The sequence below is a fragment of the Convolutriloba macropyga genome, chromosome 6 (assembly GCF_964194025.1).
Source record: "Convolutriloba macropyga chromosome 6, txConMacr16.3, whole genome shotgun sequence".
In the NCBI taxonomy this organism is placed as follows: domain Eukaryota; kingdom Metazoa; phylum Xenacoelomorpha; order Acoela; family Convolutidae; genus Convolutriloba; species Convolutriloba macropyga.
The window spans coordinates 71590440-71614304 of record NC_134473.1 but is presented as its reverse complement, the minus strand read 5'-3'; the positions used below and the strand labels follow the sequence as shown (position 1 = coordinate 71614304).

General features: G+C 40.0%; 1 protein-coding gene across 1 annotated transcript in view; it reads right to left on the bottom strand.

Annotated features, from left to right (window-relative positions):
* Positions 1 to 23865, bottom strand: part of LOC142341396 (protocadherin Fat 4-like) — a 180395-nt gene that overhangs the window by 25922 nt on the left and 130608 nt on the right. Inside the window, 2 exon segments of the mRNA XM_075392323.1 lie at positions 20097 to 20245; positions 21228 to 21457. Of these exon segments, the coding sequence (XP_075248438.1) occupies positions 20097 to 20245; positions 21228 to 21457 (379 nt within the window).

Below are 23865 nucleotides of genomic sequence, written 5' to 3'. Positions count from 1 at the left end.
CTTCGGATGTTTTCTGATCATAAGGAGAATGAAGTTAAGGGTAGACAAAAAATTCCAACTGTCAAAGTTGGGAAGTAGCGTGTCAAAAAAGAATTCAACTTTAATTAAAAGGCCACTAAAAAGATTCATTATGAGGTCTCTGGAGCTTTTGAGGCAACGGGGTGGAGATGCTTTTGTGCAAGGGAGCATGCGTAGAGAAAGGTCTTTAGGGGGTCTGCCACCATTAAATTAAATTTTTTGTCTTTTCAGCGGCTTCTGATAATAGCTTGACAGTAATCACTTCCGTCTGGAATTGGTTGGTCAGAAGGGGATTCAGACACGTGTTAGTTTGATCAGAATGTCAAAAAAATTATAACATCACATAAAATTTTTGCTGCTCAATTTTATCTGAAACAAAAACTTCAGCCAATTGCATTTACAATTTGTCAGTTTTCAGGTCATTTTAACCAAAGTCAAATGCTTTTAGTTTATGAACTTTGGTCAATGGAGATGAACAAAGTTTAAAACTTTTACAGAAGTTCAGTCGAAGTTTTGTATCAATTCTTATGTTTCCTTTTGCGATCGACGAATAGTCGATTTGACAGTTGCATAAAAGCATTGCGACAAAAGAAGATCTACGGTCATACATTCACTAGAAGCATATACATAATTTAGTCCAATGACGAGTGAACATTTTTTGATATCACAATAACTGCCAATTGGCTCACCCTATCAAAGTGTTGCCTTCAAATTAAAAGAAGATCAAATTGCATAAATCTATGTTCCAACAGCAACATCTGACAATTATATGGGCTGCCAATTATATGGCGAACAGAAGGATTCATTAAGAGGTCTTTGAAAGATCTGAGGCAACGGGTTGGAGTTGCAAATGTGCAAGTGGGCATGCGTAGAGAAGAGTCTTCAGGGGGTGTGCCACAAATAAATTAAATTTTTTGCCTTTTCAACAGCTTCTGATAATAGCCTGATCAGTAATCAGTTCAGTCAGGAATTGGTTGATCAAAGGGGGGTTCAGACACATATTAGTTTGATCAGAATATAATAAAAATCAGAACATCACACAAATTTGTCGCTGGGCAATTTTATCTGAAACATAAACTTCAGCCATTTCTTAAATTTATGATAGTCTTTCATTTATAGTTTGTTGTAAGTTTTCAGGTTATTTCAACCAAACTCAAAAGCTTTTAAATTATGAAGCTTGGTCACTGAAGATGAAAAAGGTTTAAAACTTTTACAGAATTTCACTCAAAGTTTTCGACCAATTGTTTTGTTTCTTTTTGCGATCGATGAACAGTCAATTTGACAGTTGCATAAAAGCTGTGCTATAAAAAATGAACTACGGTCGTACATTCTCTAGAAGCATAGACATAATTTGGTCCAAAGACGAGTGAACAGTCTTTGATATCACAATAATTGCCAATTGGCTCACCCTATCAAAGTGTTGCCTTCAAATTAAAAGAAGACCAAATTGCATCAATCTATGTTCCAACAGCAACATCTGACAATTATATGGGCTGCCAATTATATAGCGAACAAAAGGATTCATTGAGAGGTCTTTGAAAGGCCTGAAGTCAACGGGTTGGAGTTGCTATTGTGCAAGTGGGCATGCGTAGAGAAAAGTCTTCAGGTGGTGTGCCACAACTAAATTAAATTTTTGTCTCTTCAGCAGCTTCTGATAGTAGCCTGATCTGTAATGAGTTCCGTCAGGAATTGATTGATCGAAGGGTGTTCAGACACATATTAAGGTGATCAGAATATAATAAAAATCAAAACATCACAAAAATTTGTCGCTGGGCAATTTTATCTGAAATTTAAATTTCAGCCATTTCTTAAATTTTTGATAGTCATTCGTTTATAGTTTGTTGTCAGTTTTCAGGTTATTTCAACCAATTTCAAAAGCTTTTTCATTATGAAACTTGGTCACTGAAGATGAAAAAGGTTTAAAACTTTTACAGAATTTCACTCAAAGTTTTCGATCAATTGTTATGTTTCATTTTTCGATCGATGAATAGTCAATTTGACAGTTGCATAAAAGCTGTGCGATAAAAAAGGACATACGGTCGTAGGTTCTCTAGAAGTATAGACATAATTTGCTCCAATGGGCAGTGAACTTTTTTTGATATCACAATAATTGCCCAATGGCTCACCTTATCAAAATGTTGCCTTCAAATTAAAAGAAGATCAAATTGCATAAATCTATGTTCCAACAGCAACATCTGACAATTATATGGGCTGCCAATTATATAGCGAACAAAAGGATTCATTGAGAGGTCTTTGAAAGGCCTGAAGTCAACGGGTTGGAGTTGCTATTGTGCAAGTGGGCATGCGTAGAGAAAAGTCTTCAGGTGGTGTGCCACAACTAAATTAAATTTTTGTCTCTTCAGCAGCTTCTGATAGTAGCCTGATCTGTAATGAGTTCCGTCAGGAATTGATTGATCGAAGGGTGTTCAGACACATATTAGTGTGATCAGAATAAAATAAAAATCAAAACATCACAAAAATTTGTCGCTGGGCAATTTTATCTGAAATTTAAATTTCAGCCATTTCTTAAATTTTTGATAGTCATTCGTTTATAGTTTGTTGTCAGTTTTCAGGTTATTTCAACCAATTTCAAAAGCTTTTTCATTATGAAACTTGGTCACTGAAGATGAAAAAGGTTTAAAACTTTTACAGAATTTCACTCAAAGTTTTCGATCAATTGTTATGTTTCATTTTTCGATCGATGAATAGTCAATTTGACAGTTGCATAAAAGCTGTGCGATAAAAAAGGACATACGGTTGTAGGTTCTCTAGAAGTATAGACATAATTTGCTCCAATGGGCAGTGAACTTTTTTTGATATCACAATAATTGCCCAATGGCTCACCTTATCAAAATGTTGCCTTCAAATTAAAAGAAGATCAAATTGCATAAATCTATGTTCCAACAGCAACATCTGACAATTATATGGGCTGCCAATTATATGGCAAACAGAAGGATTCATTAAGAGGTCTTTGAAAGATCTGAGGCAACGGGTTGGAGTTGCTAATGTGCAAGTGGGCATGCGTAGAGAAGAGTCTTCAGGGGGAGTGCCACAAATAAATTAAATTTTTTGTCTTTTCAACAGCTTCTGATAATAGACTGATCAGTAATCAGTTCAGTCAGGAATTGGTTGATCAAAGGGGGGTTCAGACACATATTAGTTTGATCAGAATATAATAAAAATCAGAACATCACACAAATTTGTCGCTGGGCAATTTTATCTGAAACATAAACTTCAGCCATTTCTTAAATTTATGATAGTCTTTCATTTATAGTTTGTTGTAAGTTTTCAGGTTATTTCAACCAAACTCAAAAAGCTTTTAAATTATGAAGCTTGGTCACTGAAGATGAAAAAGGTTTAAAACTTTTACAGAATTTCACTCAAAGTTTTCGACCAATTGTTTTGTTTCTTTTTGCGATCGATGAACAGTCAATTTGACAGTTGCATAAAAGCTGTGCAATAAAAAGTGAACTACGGTCGTACATTCTCTAGAAGCATAGACATAATTTGGTCCAAAGACGAGTGAACAGTCTTTGATATCACAATAATTGCCAATTGGCTCACCCTATCAAAGTGTTGCCTTCAAATTAAAAGAAGACCAAATTGCATCAATCTATGTTCCAACAGCAACATCTGACAATTATATGGGTTGCCAATTATATAGCGAACAAAAGGATTCATTGAGAGGTCTTTGAAAGGCCTGAAGTCAACGGGTTGGAGTTGCTATTGTGCAAGTGGGCATGCGTAGAGAAAAGTCTTCAGGTGGTGTGCCACAACTAATTTAAAATTTTGTCTCTTCAGCAGCTTCTGATAGTAGCCTGATCTGTAATGAGTTCCGTCAGGAATTGATTGATCGAAGTGTGTTCAGACACATATTAGTGTGATCAGAATATAATAAAAATCAAAACATCACAAAAATTTGTCGCTGGGCAATTTTATCTGAAATTTAAATTTCAGCCATTTCTTAAATTTTTGATAGTCATTCGTTTATAGTTTGTTGTCAGTTTTCAAGTTATTTCAACCAATTTCAAAAGCTTTTTCATTATGAAACTTGGTCACTGAAGATGAAAAAGGTTTAAAACTTTTACAGAATTTCACTCAAAGTTTTCGATCAATTGTTATGTTTCATTTTTCGATCGATGAATAGTCAATTTGACAGTTGCATAAAAGCTGTGCGATAAAAAAGGACATACGGTCGTAGGTTCTCTAGAAGTATAGACATAAGTTGCTCCAATGGGCAGTGAACTTTTTTTGATATCACAATAATTGCCCAATGGCTCACCTTATCAAAATGTTGCCTTCAAATTAAAAGAAGATCGAATTGCAAAGATCTATGTTCCAACCGCAAGATCTGACAATTATATTCGCTGCCAATTATATGGCGAACAAAAGGATTCATTGCGAGGTCTTTGAAAGACTTGAAGGCAACGGGTTGGAGTTGCTATTGTGCAAGTGGGCATGCGTAGAGAAAAGTCTTCAGGTGGTGTGCCACAACTAAATTAAATTGTTGTCTCTTCAGCAGCTTCTGATAATAGCCTGATCAGTAATGAGTTCCGTCAGGAATTGGTTGATCGGAGGGTTCAGACACATATTAGTTTGATCAGATTATAACAAAAATCAGAACATCACACAAATTTGTCGCTGGGCAATTTTGTCTGAAACATAAACTTAAGCCACTTCTTAATTTCTTGATAGTCATTCATTTATAGTTTGTCAGTTTTCAGGTTATTTCATTCAAATTCAAATGCTTTTAGTTTTTGAAGCTCGGTCAATGAAGATGAATAAGGTTTAAAACTTTTACAGAATTTCACTCAAAGTTTTCGATCAATTGTTATGTTTCTTTTTGCGATCGATGAATAGCCAATTTGACAGTTGGATAAAAGCTGTGCGATAAAAAAGGACCTACGGTCGTACATTCTCTAGAAGTATAGACATAATTTGCTCCAATGGGGAGTGAACTTTTTGTGATATCACAATAATTGCCCAATGGCTCACCTTATCAAAATGTTGCCTTCGAATTAAAAGAAGATCGAATTGCAACGATCTATGTTTCAACCGCAAGATCTGACAATCATATTCGCTGCCAATTATATGGCGAAAAAAAGGATTCATTGAGAGGTCTTTGAAAGGCCTGAAGTCAACGGGTTGGAGTTGCTATTGTGCAAGTGGGCATGCGTAGAGAAAAGTCTTCAGGTGGTGTGCCACAACTAAATTAAATTTTTGTCTCTTCAGCAGCTTCTGATAGTAGCCTGATCTGTAATCAGTTCCGTCAGGAATTGATTGATCGAAGGGCGTTCAGACACATATTAGTTTGATCAGATTATAATAAAAATCAGAACATCACACAAATTTGTCGCTGGGCAATTTTGTCTGAAACATAAACTTAAGCCACTTCTTAATTTCTTGATAGTCATTCATTTATAGTTTGTCAGTTTTCAGGTTATTTCATTCAATTTCAAATGCTTTTAGTTTTTGAAGCTCGGTCAATGAAGATGAATAAGGTTTAAAACTTTTACAGAATTTCACTCAAAGTTTTCGATCAATTGTTATGTTTCTTTTTGCGATCGATGAATAGCCAATTTGACAGTTGGATAAAAGCTGTGCGATAAAAAAGGACCTACGGTCGTACATTCTCTAGAAGTATAGACATAATTTGCTCCAATGGGGAGTGAACTTTTTGTGATATCACAATAATTGCCCAATGGCTCACCTTATCAAAATGTTGCCTTCGAATTAAAAGAAGATCGAATTGCAACGATCTATGTTTCAACCGCAAGATCTGACAATCATATTCGCTGCCAATTATATGGCGAACAAAAGGACTCATTGAGAGGTCTTTGAGAGGCCTGAAGTCAACGGGTTGGAGTTGCTATTGTGCAAGTGGGCATGCGTAGAGAAAAGTCTTCAGGTGGTGTGCCACAACTAAATTAAATTTTTGTCTCTTCAGCAGCTTCTGATAGTAGCCTGATCTGTAATCAGTTCCGTCAGGAATTGATTGATCGAAGGGCGTTCAGACACATATTAGTTTGATCAGATTATAATAAAAATCAGAACATCACACAAATTTGTCGCTGGGCAATTTTGTCTGAAACATAAACTTAAGCCACTTCTTAATTTCTTGATAGTCATTCATTTATAGTTTGTCAGTTTTCAGGTTATTTCATTCAAATTCAAATGCTTTTAGTTTTTGAAGCTCGGTCAATGAAGATGAATAAGGTTTAAAACTTTTACAGAATTTCACTCAAAGTTTTCGATCAATTGTTATGTTTCTTTTTGCGATCGATGAATAGCCAATTTGACAGTTGGATAAAAGCTGTGCGATAAAAAAGGACCTACGGTCGTACATTCTCTAGAAGTATAGACATAATTTGCTCCAATGGGGAGTGAACTTTTTGTGATATCACAATAATTGCCCAATGGCTCACCTTATCAAAATGTTGCCTTCGAATTAAAAGAAGATCGAATTGCAACGATCTATGTTTCAACCGCAAGATCTGACAATCATATTCGCTGCCAATTATATGGCGAACAAAAGGACTCATTGAGAGGTCTTTGAGAGGCCTGAAGTCAACGGGTTGGAGTTGCTATTGTGCAAGTGGGCATGCGTAGAGAAAAGTCTTCAGGTGGTGTGCCACAACTAAATTAAATTTTTGTCTCTTCAGCAGCTTCTGATAGTAGCCTGATCTGTAATGAGTTCCGTCAGGAATTGATTGATCGAAGGGCGTTCAGACACATATTAGTTTGATCAGATTATAATAAAAATCAGAACATCACACAAATTTGTCGCTGGGCAATTTTGTCTGAAACATAAACTTAAGCCACTTCTTAATTTCTTGATAGTCATTCATTTATAGTTTGTCAGTTTTCAGGTTATTTCATTCAAATTCAAATGCTTTTAGTTTTTGAAGCTCGGTCAATGAAGATGAATAAGGTTTAAAACTTTTACAGAATTTCACTCAAAGTTTTCGATCAATTGTTATGTTTCTTTTTGCGATCGATGAATAGCCAATTTGACAGTTGGATAAAAGCTGTGCGATAAAAAAGGACCTACGGTCGTACATTCTCTAGAAGTATAGACATAATTTGCTCCAATGGGGAGTGAACTTTTTGTGATATCACAATAATTGCCCAATGGCTCACCTTATCAAAATGTTGCCTTCGAATTAAAAGAAGATCGAATTGCAACGATCTATGTTTCAACCGCAAGATCTGACAATCATATTCGCTGCCAATTATATGGCGAACAAAAGGACTCATTGAGAGGTCTTTGAGAGGCCTGAAGTCAACGGGTTGGAGTTGCTATTGTGCAAGTGGGCATGCGTAGAGAAAAGTCTTCAGGTGGTGTGCCACAACTAAATTAAATTTTTGTCTCTTCAGCAGCTTCTGATAGTAGCCTGATCTGTAATGAGTTCCGTCAGGAATTGATTGATCGAAGGGCGTTCAGACACATATTAGTTTGATCAGATTATAATAAAAATCAGAACATCACACAAATTTGTCGCTGGGCAATTTTGTCTGAAACATAAACTTAAGCCACTTCTTAATTTCTTGATAGTCATTCATTTATAGTTTGTCAGTTTTCAGGTTATTTCATTCAAATTCAAATGCTTTTAGTTTTTGAAGCTCGGTCAATGAAGATGAATAAGGTTTAAAACTTTTACAGAATTTCACTCAAAGTTTTCGATCAATTGTTATGTTTCTTTTTGCGATCGATGAATAGCCAATTTGACAGTTGGATAAAAGCTGTGCGATAAAAAAGGACCTACGGTCGTACATTCTCTAGAAGTATAGACATAATTTGCTCCAATGGGGAGTGAACTTTTTGTGATATCACAATAATTGCCCAATGGCTCACCTTATCAAAATGTTGCCTTCGAATTAAAAGAAGATCGAATTGCAACGATCTATGTTTCAACCGCAAGATCTGACAATCATATTCGCTGCCAATTATATGGCGAACAAAAGGACTCATTGAGAGGTCTTTGAGAGGCCTGAAGTCAACGGGTTGGAGTTGCTATTGTGCAAGTGGGCATGCGTAGAGAAAAGTCTTCAGGTGGTGTGCCACAACTAAATTAAATTTTTGTCTCTTCAGCAGCTTCTGATAGTAGCCTGATCTGTAATGAGTTCCGTCAGGAATTGATTGATCGAAGGGTGTTCAGACACATATTAGTTTGATCAGAATATAATAAAAATCAGAACATCACACAAATTTGTCGCTGGGCAATTTTGTCTGAAACATAAACTTAAGCCACTTCTTAATTTTTTGATAGTCATTCATTTATAGTTTGTCAGTTTTCCGGTTATTTCATTCAAATTCAAATGCTTTTAGTTTATGAAGCTTGGTCAATAAAGATGAATAAGGTTTAAAACTTTTACAGAATTTCACTCAAAGTTTTCGATCAATTGTTATGTTTCTTTTTGCGATCGATGAATAGTCGATTTGACAGTTGCATAAAAGCTGTGCAATAAAAGAGGATCTACGGTCGTCCATTCTCTAGAAGCATAGACATAATTTTGGTCCAATGAGGAGTGAACTTTTTTTGATATCACAATAATTGCCCAATGGCTCACCTTATCAAAATGTTGCCTGCAAATTAATAGAAGATCGAATTGCATCAATCTATGTTCCAACCGCAAGATCTGACTATTATATGGGCTGCCAATAGTATGAACTTTTATCTATGGTCAAATCAACTGAATTTATTACTGTTATTGACCATAACTATGATAACCAATTCTTTTGATGTTACCGAGTAAACTAAATGAACAACGCGCTATTTAAATAAAGCAGCGAGAAAACTATTACGTAATCTCTTAGCCATGTAAGCCTTATAAAAAGATTAAATGCACACAAAATACGTTCTATTTGGCATAGAAAGCTCGGAAAAAGTTCGTTAAACATAATTTTCGTTGAGCCTACTAATATACTGAATCGATTGCGCTCTTTTTAGGCTTAATATTTTTATGTTTCGAAAACGTATCGGTGACCAATCTGAGTCGAAAATCGGCTCAGACAAAATACCTGCTAGCAAATATAGCTAGATTTGCCGGGCCATTGAGATGTGCTTTTTTGCCTTGATTCGTTGAAAGACAGTTGTTTCTATCATGGTTTGCTTATATAAACACGCTATAGAATAAACGTTATCGAAAGAGTGTTTTATTCACCTTTATCCTGGTGCCGCGAAGCAATTCGACTTCGAAAAGCACAGCTCGTGATGAATGCAACAGCAGTGGAGCATACTAGTCATACATCAGTTTCCCCTTTTACAGTTGTCACCAATACCTGTATTTGCTGTGGAGTTCCCTCTAACAACTGTAGTGTAGAATTGCTGTTATAAAGCAACACAGAACACAATTTCCAGACAGAATAAGAACTCCTGAACAATAACTAGTCTACCATCTTGTTGTTTTACCTTAATTCGACTCCGTTTACGACTGACCGTCCCCCTGATACCCACAAGACGTAGTTCATATCTCGACAATATGAATGAAAACAAAACAATGGATATAATTTGGGCAACAAACAGAGGCACTATTGCACCAAGCTGTTTTCAAAACGACCACAGCAGATCAGAATGACAGAATGAAACCAATGCCTGATGATCACATAGAGCAGCGCCGGATCAAATGGCCGATAAGTGAAAACTGGGCAAAACCAGCTGCTTTCCAATCAACAAACCCATCTAAGAAGATGATGACAATCTCAGTTGACCACTCTGAAAAAAAACTGTAAGACTCAACTGAACTCACTCGTTTTTTCTGATGCTCTAAATTGGTTATAGAATCCGGCAAATCTAAGTAACCCCCCGAACCCATTTCCTATCCCATATAACAAATTTTTTTTGAGTTCACCGGTCACCGATAACCCACCCCATATACATTTTTGTTGAAAAACATCAATTTTGAAAATTTTTGGTCAAAATTTAGAATTGACCAAATCGGGGTGAAGGTTGGTACTTGGGCAAGTCTATTACACCTTTAAGCGAAGCGACCGAAAAAAAAAGTTTGAAAAAATTGACCAAACTTGAAAAAATTTTGCAAAAAAAATTTATATAAAGCGTTGATAGATGGCAGATAGAACACTTGTATAAAAAAGAGTATAATTAAGAGTTTGGTCAAGATTTTCAAATTTTGGAAAAAAAAAATCAGATAACTGATTTTTTTAAAAAATAAGCGCTTATTCTTGGTAACTCGCAAAAAATTGTGCATTTAACATCAAGGTTCGGAGTTTGAGCAAAGCCCAAATCAATTATGTTGTAAAAACATTATATGATTTTCATATTAGCTGCAAGTTCACTTCATCACGCCATAAAAACTGCGCCTCAAGTAACACAAAATCGTTACAAACGTAACGTTTACGCATTACCGGGTCTGAGTTTTAATCCTAACGCTTTGAAAGTCCGAAAAACCGCGCAATTTCAATTGAGTCACTTCTTCCGTGACAAAAAGAGGCTAGTTATATGGCATGATGTGGTGAACAATTCATTGTCCCGTCATCGCAGTAACAACAATAAGCCTTTAACACCTTCGCAGCTTATTGAAGTGCTTGAAAAGTATCAGGAGCGCATAGAAGCTATAGTGTATTGCCCCAGAGAGGGAACTCCTGATATTTCTGATCAGCTCAAGCGTAGTACTCTAGTTACCATACACTTAGTGAAAGACATTGTGTCTAGACGTAAACAGAAAGATCTTAGTTTACTCAAAGAGTACAGAGCATTACACCAAAGGCCTCCGCTTGAGCTGAAAACATTGACCATAGTCTTAACTCATAAGAACAACCTCCGGTCCTTGATAACACGGTCTCGACCGAAAAAACTTTCAAAGCGCCGTCGAAAAACGCTCCGCAACCGCCATGCGTACGAGGAGGCGGAACTTACTCAAGCCTTTAATAACCTAAATGTCTCGTAGTCTTGCGTTGTTGCGCGGGTTAGTTTGTGGTTGATTTCTTCCAATAGCGCTTTACTAAACGTTTCGCTCTCCCCATTTTGAGTTATTCACTACCGTCCGTTTTCCGCAGGTTATCTGGTTTCATTTTCCGTTTCCGTCCTCTTTGTTTCCGTGTCTTCTTGTTTCTTTCTATTCCCCCTTTATTTGTTGTATGATGTAGTATGTTGAGTTTTGCTGTCGTAAAATTTCTTTTGCTAGTATGCTGGTTTGTTGTTTAGTCTCGTTCCTTGCTAGGGTGTGACTTAAGTTCATTCTAGAGTTACGGTTGGTTTGTTTCGTGACTTTCACCACACTTGTTTGCTAGCAATTTGTTGTACCTTTATTAATTTTGTAGCATGCACTTTTGTTGTCTGGGTAGGGTGGTTTGCTAGGGTGTGACTTAAGTTTGTTCTGGAGTTACGGCTAGTAAAGCTCCTGACCTTTTCGACTTTTGGTTATACTACACTGTTGCCGTAAATTGTTTCATGTTTGATGTTTTGTTGCCGTTGATAAAGCGCCCATAATGCTTTGTGCTAGTTTACCTGGCAGTAGCTCCTCTCCTTCTTTCTAGGGTGTGACTTAAGTTTATTCTGGAGTTACGGCTAGCTTGTTTGGTTGAGTTTGTTGCTGTGGTCTGTTAGCATCGATCTTCCCGCCTCCTCGCTTGGGGTTTCCGCCCCGCCCGTGCCAGTTTTCCCGTTTCGTCGCGCGCCATCCGCCCGACGTTTCCGCCCCGCCCGTGCCAGTTTTCCCGTTTCGTCGCGCGCCATCCGCCCGCCTTTTCCGCCCCGCCCGTGCCGTTTTCCCGTTTCGTCGCGCGCCATCCGCCCGACTTTTCCGCCCCGCCCGTGCCGTTTTCCCGTTTCGTCGCGCGCCATCCGCCCGACGTTTCCGCCCCGCCCGTGCCATTTTCCCGCTTCGTCGCGCGCTTTTCGCCCGACGCTCCCGTTTGTCCGTCCGGTTCCCCGTTGCGTCGTGCGTTAATCGTTCGGCGTCTCTTCCCGTCCGTCCCGTCTCCCGTTCTGACCCTTTTCGTTTTTCGGCCTGACATTCCTTGCATGTATTACGATTGGCGAAATTCTTGAAACCGCAGGAACAGTTCCAATCTCCAGGTCTCCCGCGATTTCCACCACCATCAGCTCCACCGCCAAATCCCCCGGCTGAACTAGCGCCTGCACCCTCAGGTCGACTCTCTCTGCATTTTCTGCATGAGGTACGATCCATAAAGTTGGTCGATCCACAGGAGCATGTCCATTCTTCCCTCTGCTCCCGAGCTGCGCCACCTTCAGATTTTCCTCCAAATCCACCTCGGTTTCCCCCGAATCCGCCTTCACTCTCGTCATTTCCTCCGAAGCCACCTCCTCCAAAACCACCCTCGGCTTTTCTTCCAAATCCACCTCTGTCTCGTCCGTCCCGTCTCCCGTTCTGCCCCTTTTCGCGCTTCCTGCGCACCGTTCTTTCTTTCTTTCGCCGGGTACTATTGTACTCGACGAACATCTTTGCTCCTTTGCGGTTTGCTAGGCAAACCGTCACACTAGGGTTCGGTATAACCCATTTGTGTTGTGCTGTTGCATGTCTGTGTACTTTATAGTAGTACTAAATTAAACTTGTGGCTCCTGTTTTGATAAGACCATGACAACTTTGCAGGACAAATTCAACAAACTTTATAGTGCGAGGGCAAAATTAGAGGCTGAACTTTATAACATCTATGGTGAAATTAACAATGCTGTTGATAAGCAAGACAGGAAAGTTAAGATCGAACGTCTGATTGTTAAGTGCAAGGATGCTTTTACTAGAGTAGTTGATAAGAATGAAGAGCTCTTTGATCTGGCACAAAAGACTGAAGATCCAGATGCTGCCTGTAAGAACCTTGAAAAATGGTTAGAGACTGTAACAAAGAAAACTGATGAGTTCACTGCTGCTGCTCGAGGGTATATCAATTCGGTCCAAGACAAAGAGACAGCAGAGCAGTATACCTCTCACCATTCAAGATCAGGTTCACACATGACTTCCTCAAAAAGATCAAGTCAGCGTCAACGAGACCTAGAATTATCAAGACTTAAAAGGGAAGAACTTGAGAAACAACATGAAGCAAAGCTTCGCATTGCTAGACAGCGTCTCGAAATTGAAAAACAAACGAAATTGCGGGAATTAGAAATTGAACAGCTTGAGGAAGATCACCGCAAGGAAGTAGCTGCTGCAGCCCTTGAGGAAATTGAATTGATGACAAAATCATCAGCGGACGGGTCTGGTACAGGCAAAATGAGTGGGCTCTTTACGGAAAGAAGTTCAGTCAAGAGCAAGAAACTTGTTCAAGATTGGGTTAATTCGTCACCAGCCGGGAACATGGCAGATGTTGCAAACGAACCGAGTTTGCACTTTTCTGGTTCCATCGCCCAATCCAACCAAGCAATTGTCCGACCTTCTTCAGCTCAACTTCCAAACTCACACTTCAATCTCAATACACATGGTCAAGTTGAGGCCAACATCAACCTCCCTGTCCATGAACCAAGTAGTAGAACCAATGTAACCAATGAAGCACATAATGCAAACAACATCATGCAAGAACAGCAACAGCCTCAATATACGCCTCCATCACCAGTAAACTTTGGTATGCCAACTCAACTAAACGCCCCAAACACAGCCCGACAACTGTCTCAAGCAACAATGCACTTCGATGGTTTACAGTTAGATCATCAATTCCCTCGCAGGTCGAGCATGCCGGGACAGTTGAATTTAGTCAGCCCTCCGCGTTCACCACCTTTAAACACACTCGTTAATGCTCCGCTAGCACTTAATCCGCAACAATCACACATAAATGTACCAGCCCCCCATCCCCCGTTCAAAAACCCCGCACCACCGCATTTCCCGTTAATCCCACCAGCATTCCGCTTTCCTCCTTCGCCGCCACAAGCACTCCCACTACACGCAACTAACCCCGTGGCGAATAATGTCAATCTGTTACCCCATTCTCCGCCTGCACCATTCGTTTCCTCCGCAAACGTTTTCGTACCTCAATTAATTCATCCACCACCTCCACAAAAGAGTTTTCAGCCCCAAAACTTTGTACCCATAACCCACGCACCTCCTGCTCCTCCAGATCCAAATGTCTGGCGTTTTCCGGCAGCAGTCCCACCTAATGCAGTACCACTTGTACGTACATCTGCAAATTTATACACCTTACAACCGGCCCCTATAATCAACTCTCATATATCTACATCGCACTGCTCCCCTCATGTACAAACAGCAGCAGGCGCTCAAAATTACGTAACATCAGACTTCATGCAAGCGAATCCATTTAGTTCTTCCGCAGGTACCGCCCCCACCTTTGTCACTCCGATCATTCCGCCAACGTATGGAGCTACCGTTCCGAACCCGTTGTGTTGGGGTGGCCCGCCGCATCCCACACCTTCGGCTCCTTCTTTGGACTCTGCGGATTTGATAAAGCAGTTGGCGGATGCAATTACTTGTAAGAAGAACGATCCACTGCCCGAGTGGAAGTTGTCACAGTACAACGGTGATCCCCTGCAGTGGCACGAATGGTTCGGACAGTTTAAAAGCGCCATAGACGCACAGTCCTTGACTGATGACGTCAAGTTAACATACCTAAAAACTCTTGTAACTGGAAAAGCTAAAACCGCCATCGCTGAGTTCGCATACTGCGGTGTAATGTATAAGGACGCACTTAAGACACTCGAACGTAAATTTGGCCAACCACAGGCAGTAGTCAGTGCACACTTAGAAAAACTCAGCTCTTTTCCACCACTAAAGATGCACAATAGTGACAACATCATAAACTATTCTGCAACAATTTCCAGTCTTGTTGGGGTCTTTAAATCACTTTCATATGACGCGGACCTAAAGAGCGCCTCACTTCTCAACACGGCTGTGCAAAAATTGCCGCCCAATCTGAAAGAGTCTTGGTCACTCTTCACAGTGAAGAAACATTGGGTTAAGCCAACACTCCTTGACTTCAACGATTGGTTGAAGGAGAAGGCCGAGGCACATGATTTAATGAAACAAACTTCATCGAAGGCAAGAACTGAGGATAACACCAACTCAGTAGTAAAGACCAAAGTTGCCTCAAGAACTTTTGCTGCTAATACACAAACTAAGGGCACTCAGAGACCAGCCTCAACATCGGCAACGCCTGCAACCCCTCGCTGCATTGTGTGTAAAGGTATCCACCGCATCTGGGAGTGTAGGGTATTTAAAGAAAAGTCTCCCACTCAGCGAGCAAAGGTAGTGGCCGAAGCAAAACTGTGTTTCTCATGTTTGAGAGAAAAGCACATGTTCAGGCAATGCCCAAATCCCAGGAAATGCAGGAAGGACGGTTGCAACAGCTCCCATAACACACTTCTCCATGGAGCTGAGAGGGTTTATCCATCAAAATCCCCTTCAAACAACAACAACATTAATCCTAAAGCTGGCGCAAATCAAAGTAAACTTCCTAGTGTCCAATCATCGAGTAAGGCCACTACTTTGTCATCTGTGAGTAATGTGAAAGGCCTCCTTCAGGTGACTGAATTACAGTTGAAGAGCTCCTCCGGTAAAGATACCACGGCTTTAGTTTTGTGCGATACCGCTTGCAGTAACTCTTGGGTGTCCAACGATCTTGCAAATAGACTTGGTTTGCACGGTACAGCATTGAAACTGACAGTCAAGGGTATAAATACCGAGGAGGTTGTAGACACTAAGTTAGTTGAACTAATTGTAACACCACGCGACAACCAAACATTTGAACCATTTAAAGTAAGCCCTTACGTAAAGGAAGATTTAAATGTAGGCGCCGATATCATCAACATTAAAGCACTTCAGGAAACATACCCGCACCTAGCAGTCCTAGACCCAGTTACATATTGCTATGGAAACATCGAGATGATACTTGGACAGGATGTGTATCATGCCATCCGCCCGTTAGAGTACTTCGCTGCCGACGAGAAGTCCTCGCCCTTCGCTGTTCGCTTGCCCATAGGTTGGGTTCTAAGCGGCCCTCTTCCGTCGTCTTCAGGTTTAGTCTCGACTTGTTTCAAAGCTAATATGGAGCAGGATTTTGAACTCGCTAGTCAGGTAAAATCTTGGTACGACATGGAGTCGTACGGCGCACTTAAGCAAGTAGACCCACGATCCGCCTCGGATGCACGTGCGCATGAAATTCTTGAAAACACCACCGTGCATAATGGAAAAAGGTTCGATGTCGGAATGCTATGGGCTGAAGATAACATCGAACTGCCCAACAATTATTTCTCAGCGCTTGTTCAATTAAAGTCTTTGGAAAAGCGGCTAACGAAAGATCAGACATTAAGGGAAAAGTACTCGAATACCATCAAAGAGGACTTAGACAAAGGCTACGTAGTAAGGGTCAAAGATGCTCATAAGGTGGAAAGTCGCTCGGAACGAGAGTGGTACCTACCACACCATCCGGTTGTTAACCCGAACAAGCCGGGCAAGGTTCGTAGGGTACTAAACGGAGCAGCAAAATTCCATGGCGCATCTCTCAATAAGTCATTACTCACCGGACCTGACCTACTGCAAAACCTAATCTATGTACTCCTACGGTTCAGACAACATCCATTTGCCGTATCCGCCGACATCGAGGGAATGTTCCTCCAAGTTGGAGTGTTACCATGTGATCAGCCATCATTGCGCTTTTTGTGGCGGGAGGACCCCACATCAAATGTTGTGGTACACCAGTATACGCGCCACATCTTTGGGGCAAAAGATTCGCCCACCTGCGCCAACTACGCACTTCAGCGCACGGCACGCGATAATGCTAAGGAGTACCCAGAAGCTGCGAAAGCCGTCCTTGAGAACTTCTACATGGACGATTACTTGGACTCAATGGAATCCCCCGAGAGGGCCCTCATTAGGTCGAAGGAATTGGTACATCTTCTCCATCTAGGTGGGTTCAAGCTTACTAAGTTTGTAAGCAATGTACCAGATCTGGCTGACCGAATTGATGGGTCTGCTCAATCCACTGAACCGAAGGTCATCGTTTCATCCAAGGAGGAATCAATGCACGTGCTTGGGCTTAAGTGGGATCACAACAACGATACTCTGGTTGTGAGCAGGGGTACTAACAGCACCATCACGAAAAGTTTAACACAGCGCTTGGTCCTAAGTCTTGTGTCAAAGGTCTACGACCCAATTGGTCTTGTCGCACCGTTCACTGTTGGTGCTCGGTTAATCTTGAAAGACATTTGGCGTGTCAATGGACAAAGTTGGGATGACGAGTTACCTAAAGACACAGTTGACAGATTCCTCGCCTGGTGTGTTGAACTGCCGCGGTTAGCTGAGATCACTATACCAAGAAGTTACTTCTCAGGACCATCCCAACATCTTGAACTCCACATGTTTGGTGATAGCTCGCAAGACGTATTCAGTGCAGTAGGATTTCTTAGGGCTCAAGTAACTTGCACCTCCGGGGAGATTATAACAGAGCTGGCGTTTGTCTTGGGCAAGGCCCGTGTTGCACCTATGAAGGTAATGACAGTTCCTAAGTTGGAATTACAAGCCGCTCTCCTCGCTGCCCGTTTAAAAAGGGAAATCTGTCGAGCATTAACGGTTACTGTGGACAAAGTCTTTATGTGGACAGATAGTACCATCGTCTTGCAGTGGATAAACTCGACGAACAAACACCCCATCTTCATTGCAAATCGTGTTAGTGAAATCCTGGAGAACACCAGCGTTGACCAATGGTACCACGTCGCCACTTATGATAATCCGGCAGATGCTGGCACGCGTGGTATGTCCGCTGAAGTTTTTGCAATCAAGTAGCTGGGTGAGGGGTCCTGACTTCTTGAGAACTAAACAATTCCCTTTTGTACCAAATACTGACGTCGTTGATAACATCAAGCTCGGCGTTGTAACCAAGGAACAAGATGATGACTCCATCTCATCTTTAGCCGCATCTTTAACCAATTTCCCAAAGGAACAAAGCATTAATCTGATCCCGTTTGATAAGTTCAGTTCTTATCAAAAATTACTTCGTGTCACCGCATATGTGCTCCGTCTTTTACCATCTCATGAAAGTTACCGTACCGTAGACGGCAGCATAGCCGACCCTGTTGAGCTTGACGAAGCCGAGCGTCATCTCCAGTACTTGGTTCAAGGAGAGTCCTTTAATACTGAAAGAAAGGATCTTCTTGACAACAAATCCGTTAAGAAGAGCAGCCGCATTGCTCAGTTTACTCCGTTTATTGGACCTCATGGTCTCATCCGTTCCTCTGGTCGACTCCGACGGCTAGTGGAAATTGACTTTGACACTAAGCATCCTATCGTGCTGGATGCGCGTCATATTTTTGTTAAACTGTTTCTGCGGCATACTCATTTGAAGAACCATCATCAGGGCATCGATTACTTAAGGTCAATGGTACAAGAACGTTATGCCATCCTAAAACTACGCTCCACACTGCGTTCCATCAAATCAAACTGCGTTTTGTGTAGAAAGTTCCGTGCAGCAACCATTCAACCTATCATGGCAGACCTCCCAAAGGAGAGACTCGCATACCAGTCTCCTCCCTTTACCAACACCGGGGTTGATTACTTCGGCCCATTCTACGTCACAGTTCGTCGGACTACCGAGAAGAGGTGGGGATTTCTCTTCACTTGTCTCACTACTCGTGCTGTCCATGTTGAAGTTGTCCCGTCCATGGACACTAGTTCTTGTGTAATGGGAGTGGAGCGGTTCGTCTCCCGTCGGGGTACTCCTGCTACGATTTGGTCGGATAATGGTACGAACTTCATTGGAGCGGAGAAAGAGCTCCGTGAATGTGTGGAAAAATGGAACACGCTTAACATTGCCACCGAACTTGCACATAAGGGCATTAAGTGGAGGTTCAATCCACCCAGTGCGCCACACCAAGGTGGCATCTGGGAGAGGTTAGTTCGGAGTTTTAAAAGAGTACTGTACACTATCCTCGGTACGCGTCGCCTCACAGATGAGGTGTTGAACACTACTTTTTGTCTGGTCGAATACGCACTAAACTCACGTCCTTTAACGCCCGTAAGCGCCGACCCGTCCGACCTAGGCGCTATAACACCTAATCATTTTCTACTCGGTAACCAAGCAACCAGAATTCCGTCTATCGTTGGCGTCGACGAGTTCGATCATCGTAAGCGATACGCCCGTGCACAGTCATACGCCAATGCAATTTGGGCACGTTGGCTCAAGGAGTATGTACCTGCGTTGAACCGTAGATCTAAGTGGCAGACGCCTGCCGAGCAGCACCTCAAGGTCGGTGATTTAGTTTGGATCGTTGAAGAAAGCAACCCTAGGGGTTACTATCCAACCGCTCGGATTGAGGAACTTCGGTACGGCTCCGACAGCGTCGCCCGCTCCGCCGCCTTACGCACGTCATCCGGATCGCTCGTCCGCCCACTCGTTAAGCTTGTGCCAATCCTCCCAACATTTTCTTCCGGGCCGGAGGATGTTACCGAGTAAACTAAATGAACAACGCGCTATTTAAATAAAGCAGCGAGAAAACTATTACGTAATCTCTTAGCCATGTAAGCCTTATAAAAAGATTAAATGCACACAAAATACGTTCTATTTGGCATAGAAAGCTCGGAAAAAGTTCGTTAAACATAATTTTCGTTGAGCCTACTAATATACTGAATCGATTGCGCTCTTTTTAGGCTTAATATTTTTATGTTTCGAAAACGTATCGGTGACCAATCTGAGTCGAAAATCGGCTCAGACAAAATACCTGCTAGCAAATATAGCTAGATTTGCCGGGCCATTGAGATGTGCTTTTTTGCCTTGATTCGTTGAAAGACAGTTGTTTCTATCATGGTTTGCTTATATAAACACGCTATAGAATAAACGTTATCGAAAGAGTGTTTTATTCACCTTTATTTGATAAATCGCCACGTGATTAGGAACGGTGGAACCTATTGATGATTTGTCGAGTAGATTTCATATTATGATATATGATTTACACCATACGAGTTGCAAAGAAAGGTCAATTCTACTTGAGAACAATTTATTGTTATATTAGTTATGTAACATCTTACAAGGTTCCGACAGAATCTTACAAGGTTAACATTCAACTAACAAGATAACCATTTTTCTAGTTTAACTCTTTTAAGATCTTACAAGATTATCAACCCCCTTTTGCTCCTGGTCGCTAATACTGAACAAAGATTCTTACGTGTTCTGTCGTTCATAATCGATTGTGTGCAGCTGAGAGATGACGCCTGCTGATGTCATGTCGAAGTCAGGGTTGAGTGCATCGTATTCGTCAGTTCCGGCCAGAGTCGTGAACACAAACGTCGCTGAAGGGTCGTCGATGTCCTCGACCTAATCGAGCGCAATAAAAAATACAAAACGTCTTAATCACGAAACAACCAGAGAAGATCCGGTAAGATAACCAATTGTCTTCCAAAAAAGATAATTTTCTGAACAAGTTAAATCATGATTGCCATATGACAAGAACGTTGTTTTCTATCAATTTCTTTTTATATGGCAAGCATTCACAAACATTATAGCTGTTGTCTTTTTTAGTTTTCTTGGCAACTAAAGTATAAAAGATAAATTTTTTATGCTTTTTTTCAAAAACAACAGTTCATAAATGCAAAGAAACTATGGAGTAAAAGAATATAAATAATGAAATAATGTTAAAAAGTGGAAATGATCATAATCCCTTAAATATAATAAACATCATAAATTTTCTTTTCCCACTTTTTGCAGGAGTTGAAAGAAATGCCTCCAGCGTCAAAAATGCCCTTTTTAATTAACTGCAGAAGCGACAAAATTTCAAGAGACCCACTCGGCCCAAGAGTTTAGGCTGACTATTTTTGAGTCCAGCTAAAGTTGAGGATCTCCGCAATCTTAAGAAAAAGTCTTTTCATAAATAATTTTAGTCGAGCGCGGTTTTTTCATGGACAATTTTGGTCAAGGACGTAATTTTCACATCTCTAAATCTCGACTACCCAGGTCCCAGACCCAAGCCAGCTCGGATCATTTGGGTTGCACACGGATGTATAGTGCGACCCAAATTACGGGCCAAGAAACAGCTATAATCAAACGATGGTCTGGACAATGGTCGCACAAACGTCTGATCAGAGACCAAAGTCTGATCAGAGTCTGATCAGAGGTGGCTTGGGTCTGGAACTTTAACCTGGACAGGGAAATAAAATTTTTTGATAATCAAAAATGAAGCAATCATTGATCATAATTTTTCAATAACGTTGAGCAAATAAACTGTCATTGTTTTGGAGCAAAGTTTAGTTAATTTTTCTGAAACGTTAAGATTCTGACTGCAATCACATTGAGTTGTAACCTGATTGTTGAGATCGTAGGTAGTGCCAATTGCATTGTTTTCTGGCCAGGTGATGTGTATTACTCCATTCTTGTTGGATCTAGTGCAGTTGACGACGTTGTCATTGATGTCACTGACTGTGATTGTGACTGTCTCACTCACAGTCGCGCTAAATTCATCTACTGCTTGAACTGTGAGCGTGAATTGAGTGTTGTACTCGTGGTCAAGGGGGGCAGCTGTGTAAATATGACCTGAAATGAACTGAAATGAAAAGATTCACAAAGAAGAGGTCCTCGATCCACAACAGTGGTATGAGCAGACTGACTTGGACCGCGGACGGATCCAAACCGTAAGTCAGATAAATATACCTTGAACGTTTACCTTGCAAGTTAAGGCCTCACCAATTGAACCAGAACCTCAACTTAACCTAACCTACCTGAAACCAGTGTCGAGGTTTTTCAATGAACTTTTTTAAGAAATGCGGTGAATGCGGTGAATGCGGTGAATTTTTGACAGAATAAGGTGATTGCGGTGAATGCAATGAAATAATTCGCCGCTTTTCACCGCATTTCTTACAAAATTCACCGCATAGACTATTAGGGCCAATTAATGTAAAAAATGCGGTGAATGCGGTGAAAAAAAAAAATTAATAATTCACCGCTATTCGACCCCAAGCCTAGGTGTCAACGATAAAAAAACGCAAAATTATGTAAGCTTGGCGCTGAATGCATTGAATTTATGTAAAATCTACGCTTGAGCGCGAATCCTAAATAACTTTGCGTTGAATTTTGCGTAGATCTAACATAATTTTGCATTGAATTTGGCGTAGATCTTACATAATTTTGCATTAATCCTGCATAATTCAGCGTTAAATTTAGGGTTGATCTTACCTAATTTTGTTTTCCAACGCTTAGATCTCACATAGTTTCGCATTGAATTTATCGCAGATCTTACGAAAATTAGCTTTCAAGCAATATTAAAATTTAACATTTACTATAAATTAATCGTGACCTTATTTATTTTTACTTTCTTTTGTTTCTAATTAATCGTTCTTAACGATGATGCAAACATTTTTAGATCTGAATTGTTCCAAAAAACCAATCAAGTTTTCAAAAACAGAAAAAAGCATTAATAAGAAATTCACAGGTTCCCAAAAAGTGTGAAGATCTTTCTATTTTCTAAAGCACGAAATTTCCAAAAAATTTCAACCCTTTCAAAGTTGACGTTCCATGTAAACTTTTCAGAGTTTATCTCATTGCAATTTTGAGAACCGGATTGCGGTAATTTGGGAAAAGTATCAATTATGCTATCTGATACAGGTAGGTATTGAAAACCTATTACATACAGCAAATGCAAATTCTCCCAACTGAAGTGACACACTGTACACATTTGACAAACTCAACTTCCGATCAATTTTAAAAGGCGCTTTAGTAAGGTTTAAATTTTCTCATAGTGAATCTCGCTAAATAATTTTCCAGTGTATTGCATTTCTATTCACTATTACAACGTACTGATACTCTGACACTTTCCAAAAAGTATCTGCAGCACTCGTTGGATGCACACACACACACACACACACACACACACACACATATATATATATATATATATATATATATATATATATATACATATAAACCCATATATATGTATTTATATATATATATATATATATATATTTATATATATATATATATATACATTTATATATATATATATATATAAATATATATATATATATAAATACATTTATATATATATATATATACACATAAATATATATATATATATATATATATATATATATATATACAACAGGGTTGACCACCATAAACTTTTTTGGCAACCATATCCGAGCCATATATGGAGTTTTTGGTAACTTGGCAACCATATAGCTGACCGAGTAAGTAAATAATCAGCAATGCTCAGAAAGCTCTTGAAACATGCAATGCACTCTGAGTAAAGAAAGTCTCATCAAGACACTGGGAAAAAAATAAGTTAATGGTGTCTAGGGAACCATATAAAAGACCACACACATTTATGGTGCCATAAAAAAGTATAATGTCAAACTGAAAGTAAACCATGCGAGAACCATGTGCTCCATGTGAATCACGAAACAACCACAAAGCCATATAAGGGCAATGTAGGAACCATTTTTGTATCATGTAAGATCCATGTAAATATCATGTAGGAAACATGCAGGAGCCATGTAGGGATCATGTAAGAACCATTTAAGAATCAAGTATGGTACTAAAACACCATAAAAAATCTAAAGCGCCTAAAGCTGAGACTGCTGTATAAGCTTTGTTGAGGTGTTGAAAGAAAGGTGTTTAAGAAATTCACAGGTTCCCAAAAAGTGTGAAGATCTTTCTATTTTCTAAAGCACGAAATTTCCAAAAAATTTCAACCCTTTCAAAGTTGACGTTCCATGTAAACTTTTCAGAGTTTATCTCATTGCAATTTTGAGAACCGGATTGCGGTAATTTGGGGAAAAGTATCAATTATGCTATCTGATACAGGTAGGTATTGAAAGCCTATTACATACAGCAAATGCAAATTCTCCCAACTGAAGTAACACACTGTACACATTTGACAGACTCAACTTCCGATCAATTTTAAAAGGCGCTTTAGCAAGATTTTCTCATAATGAATCTCGCGA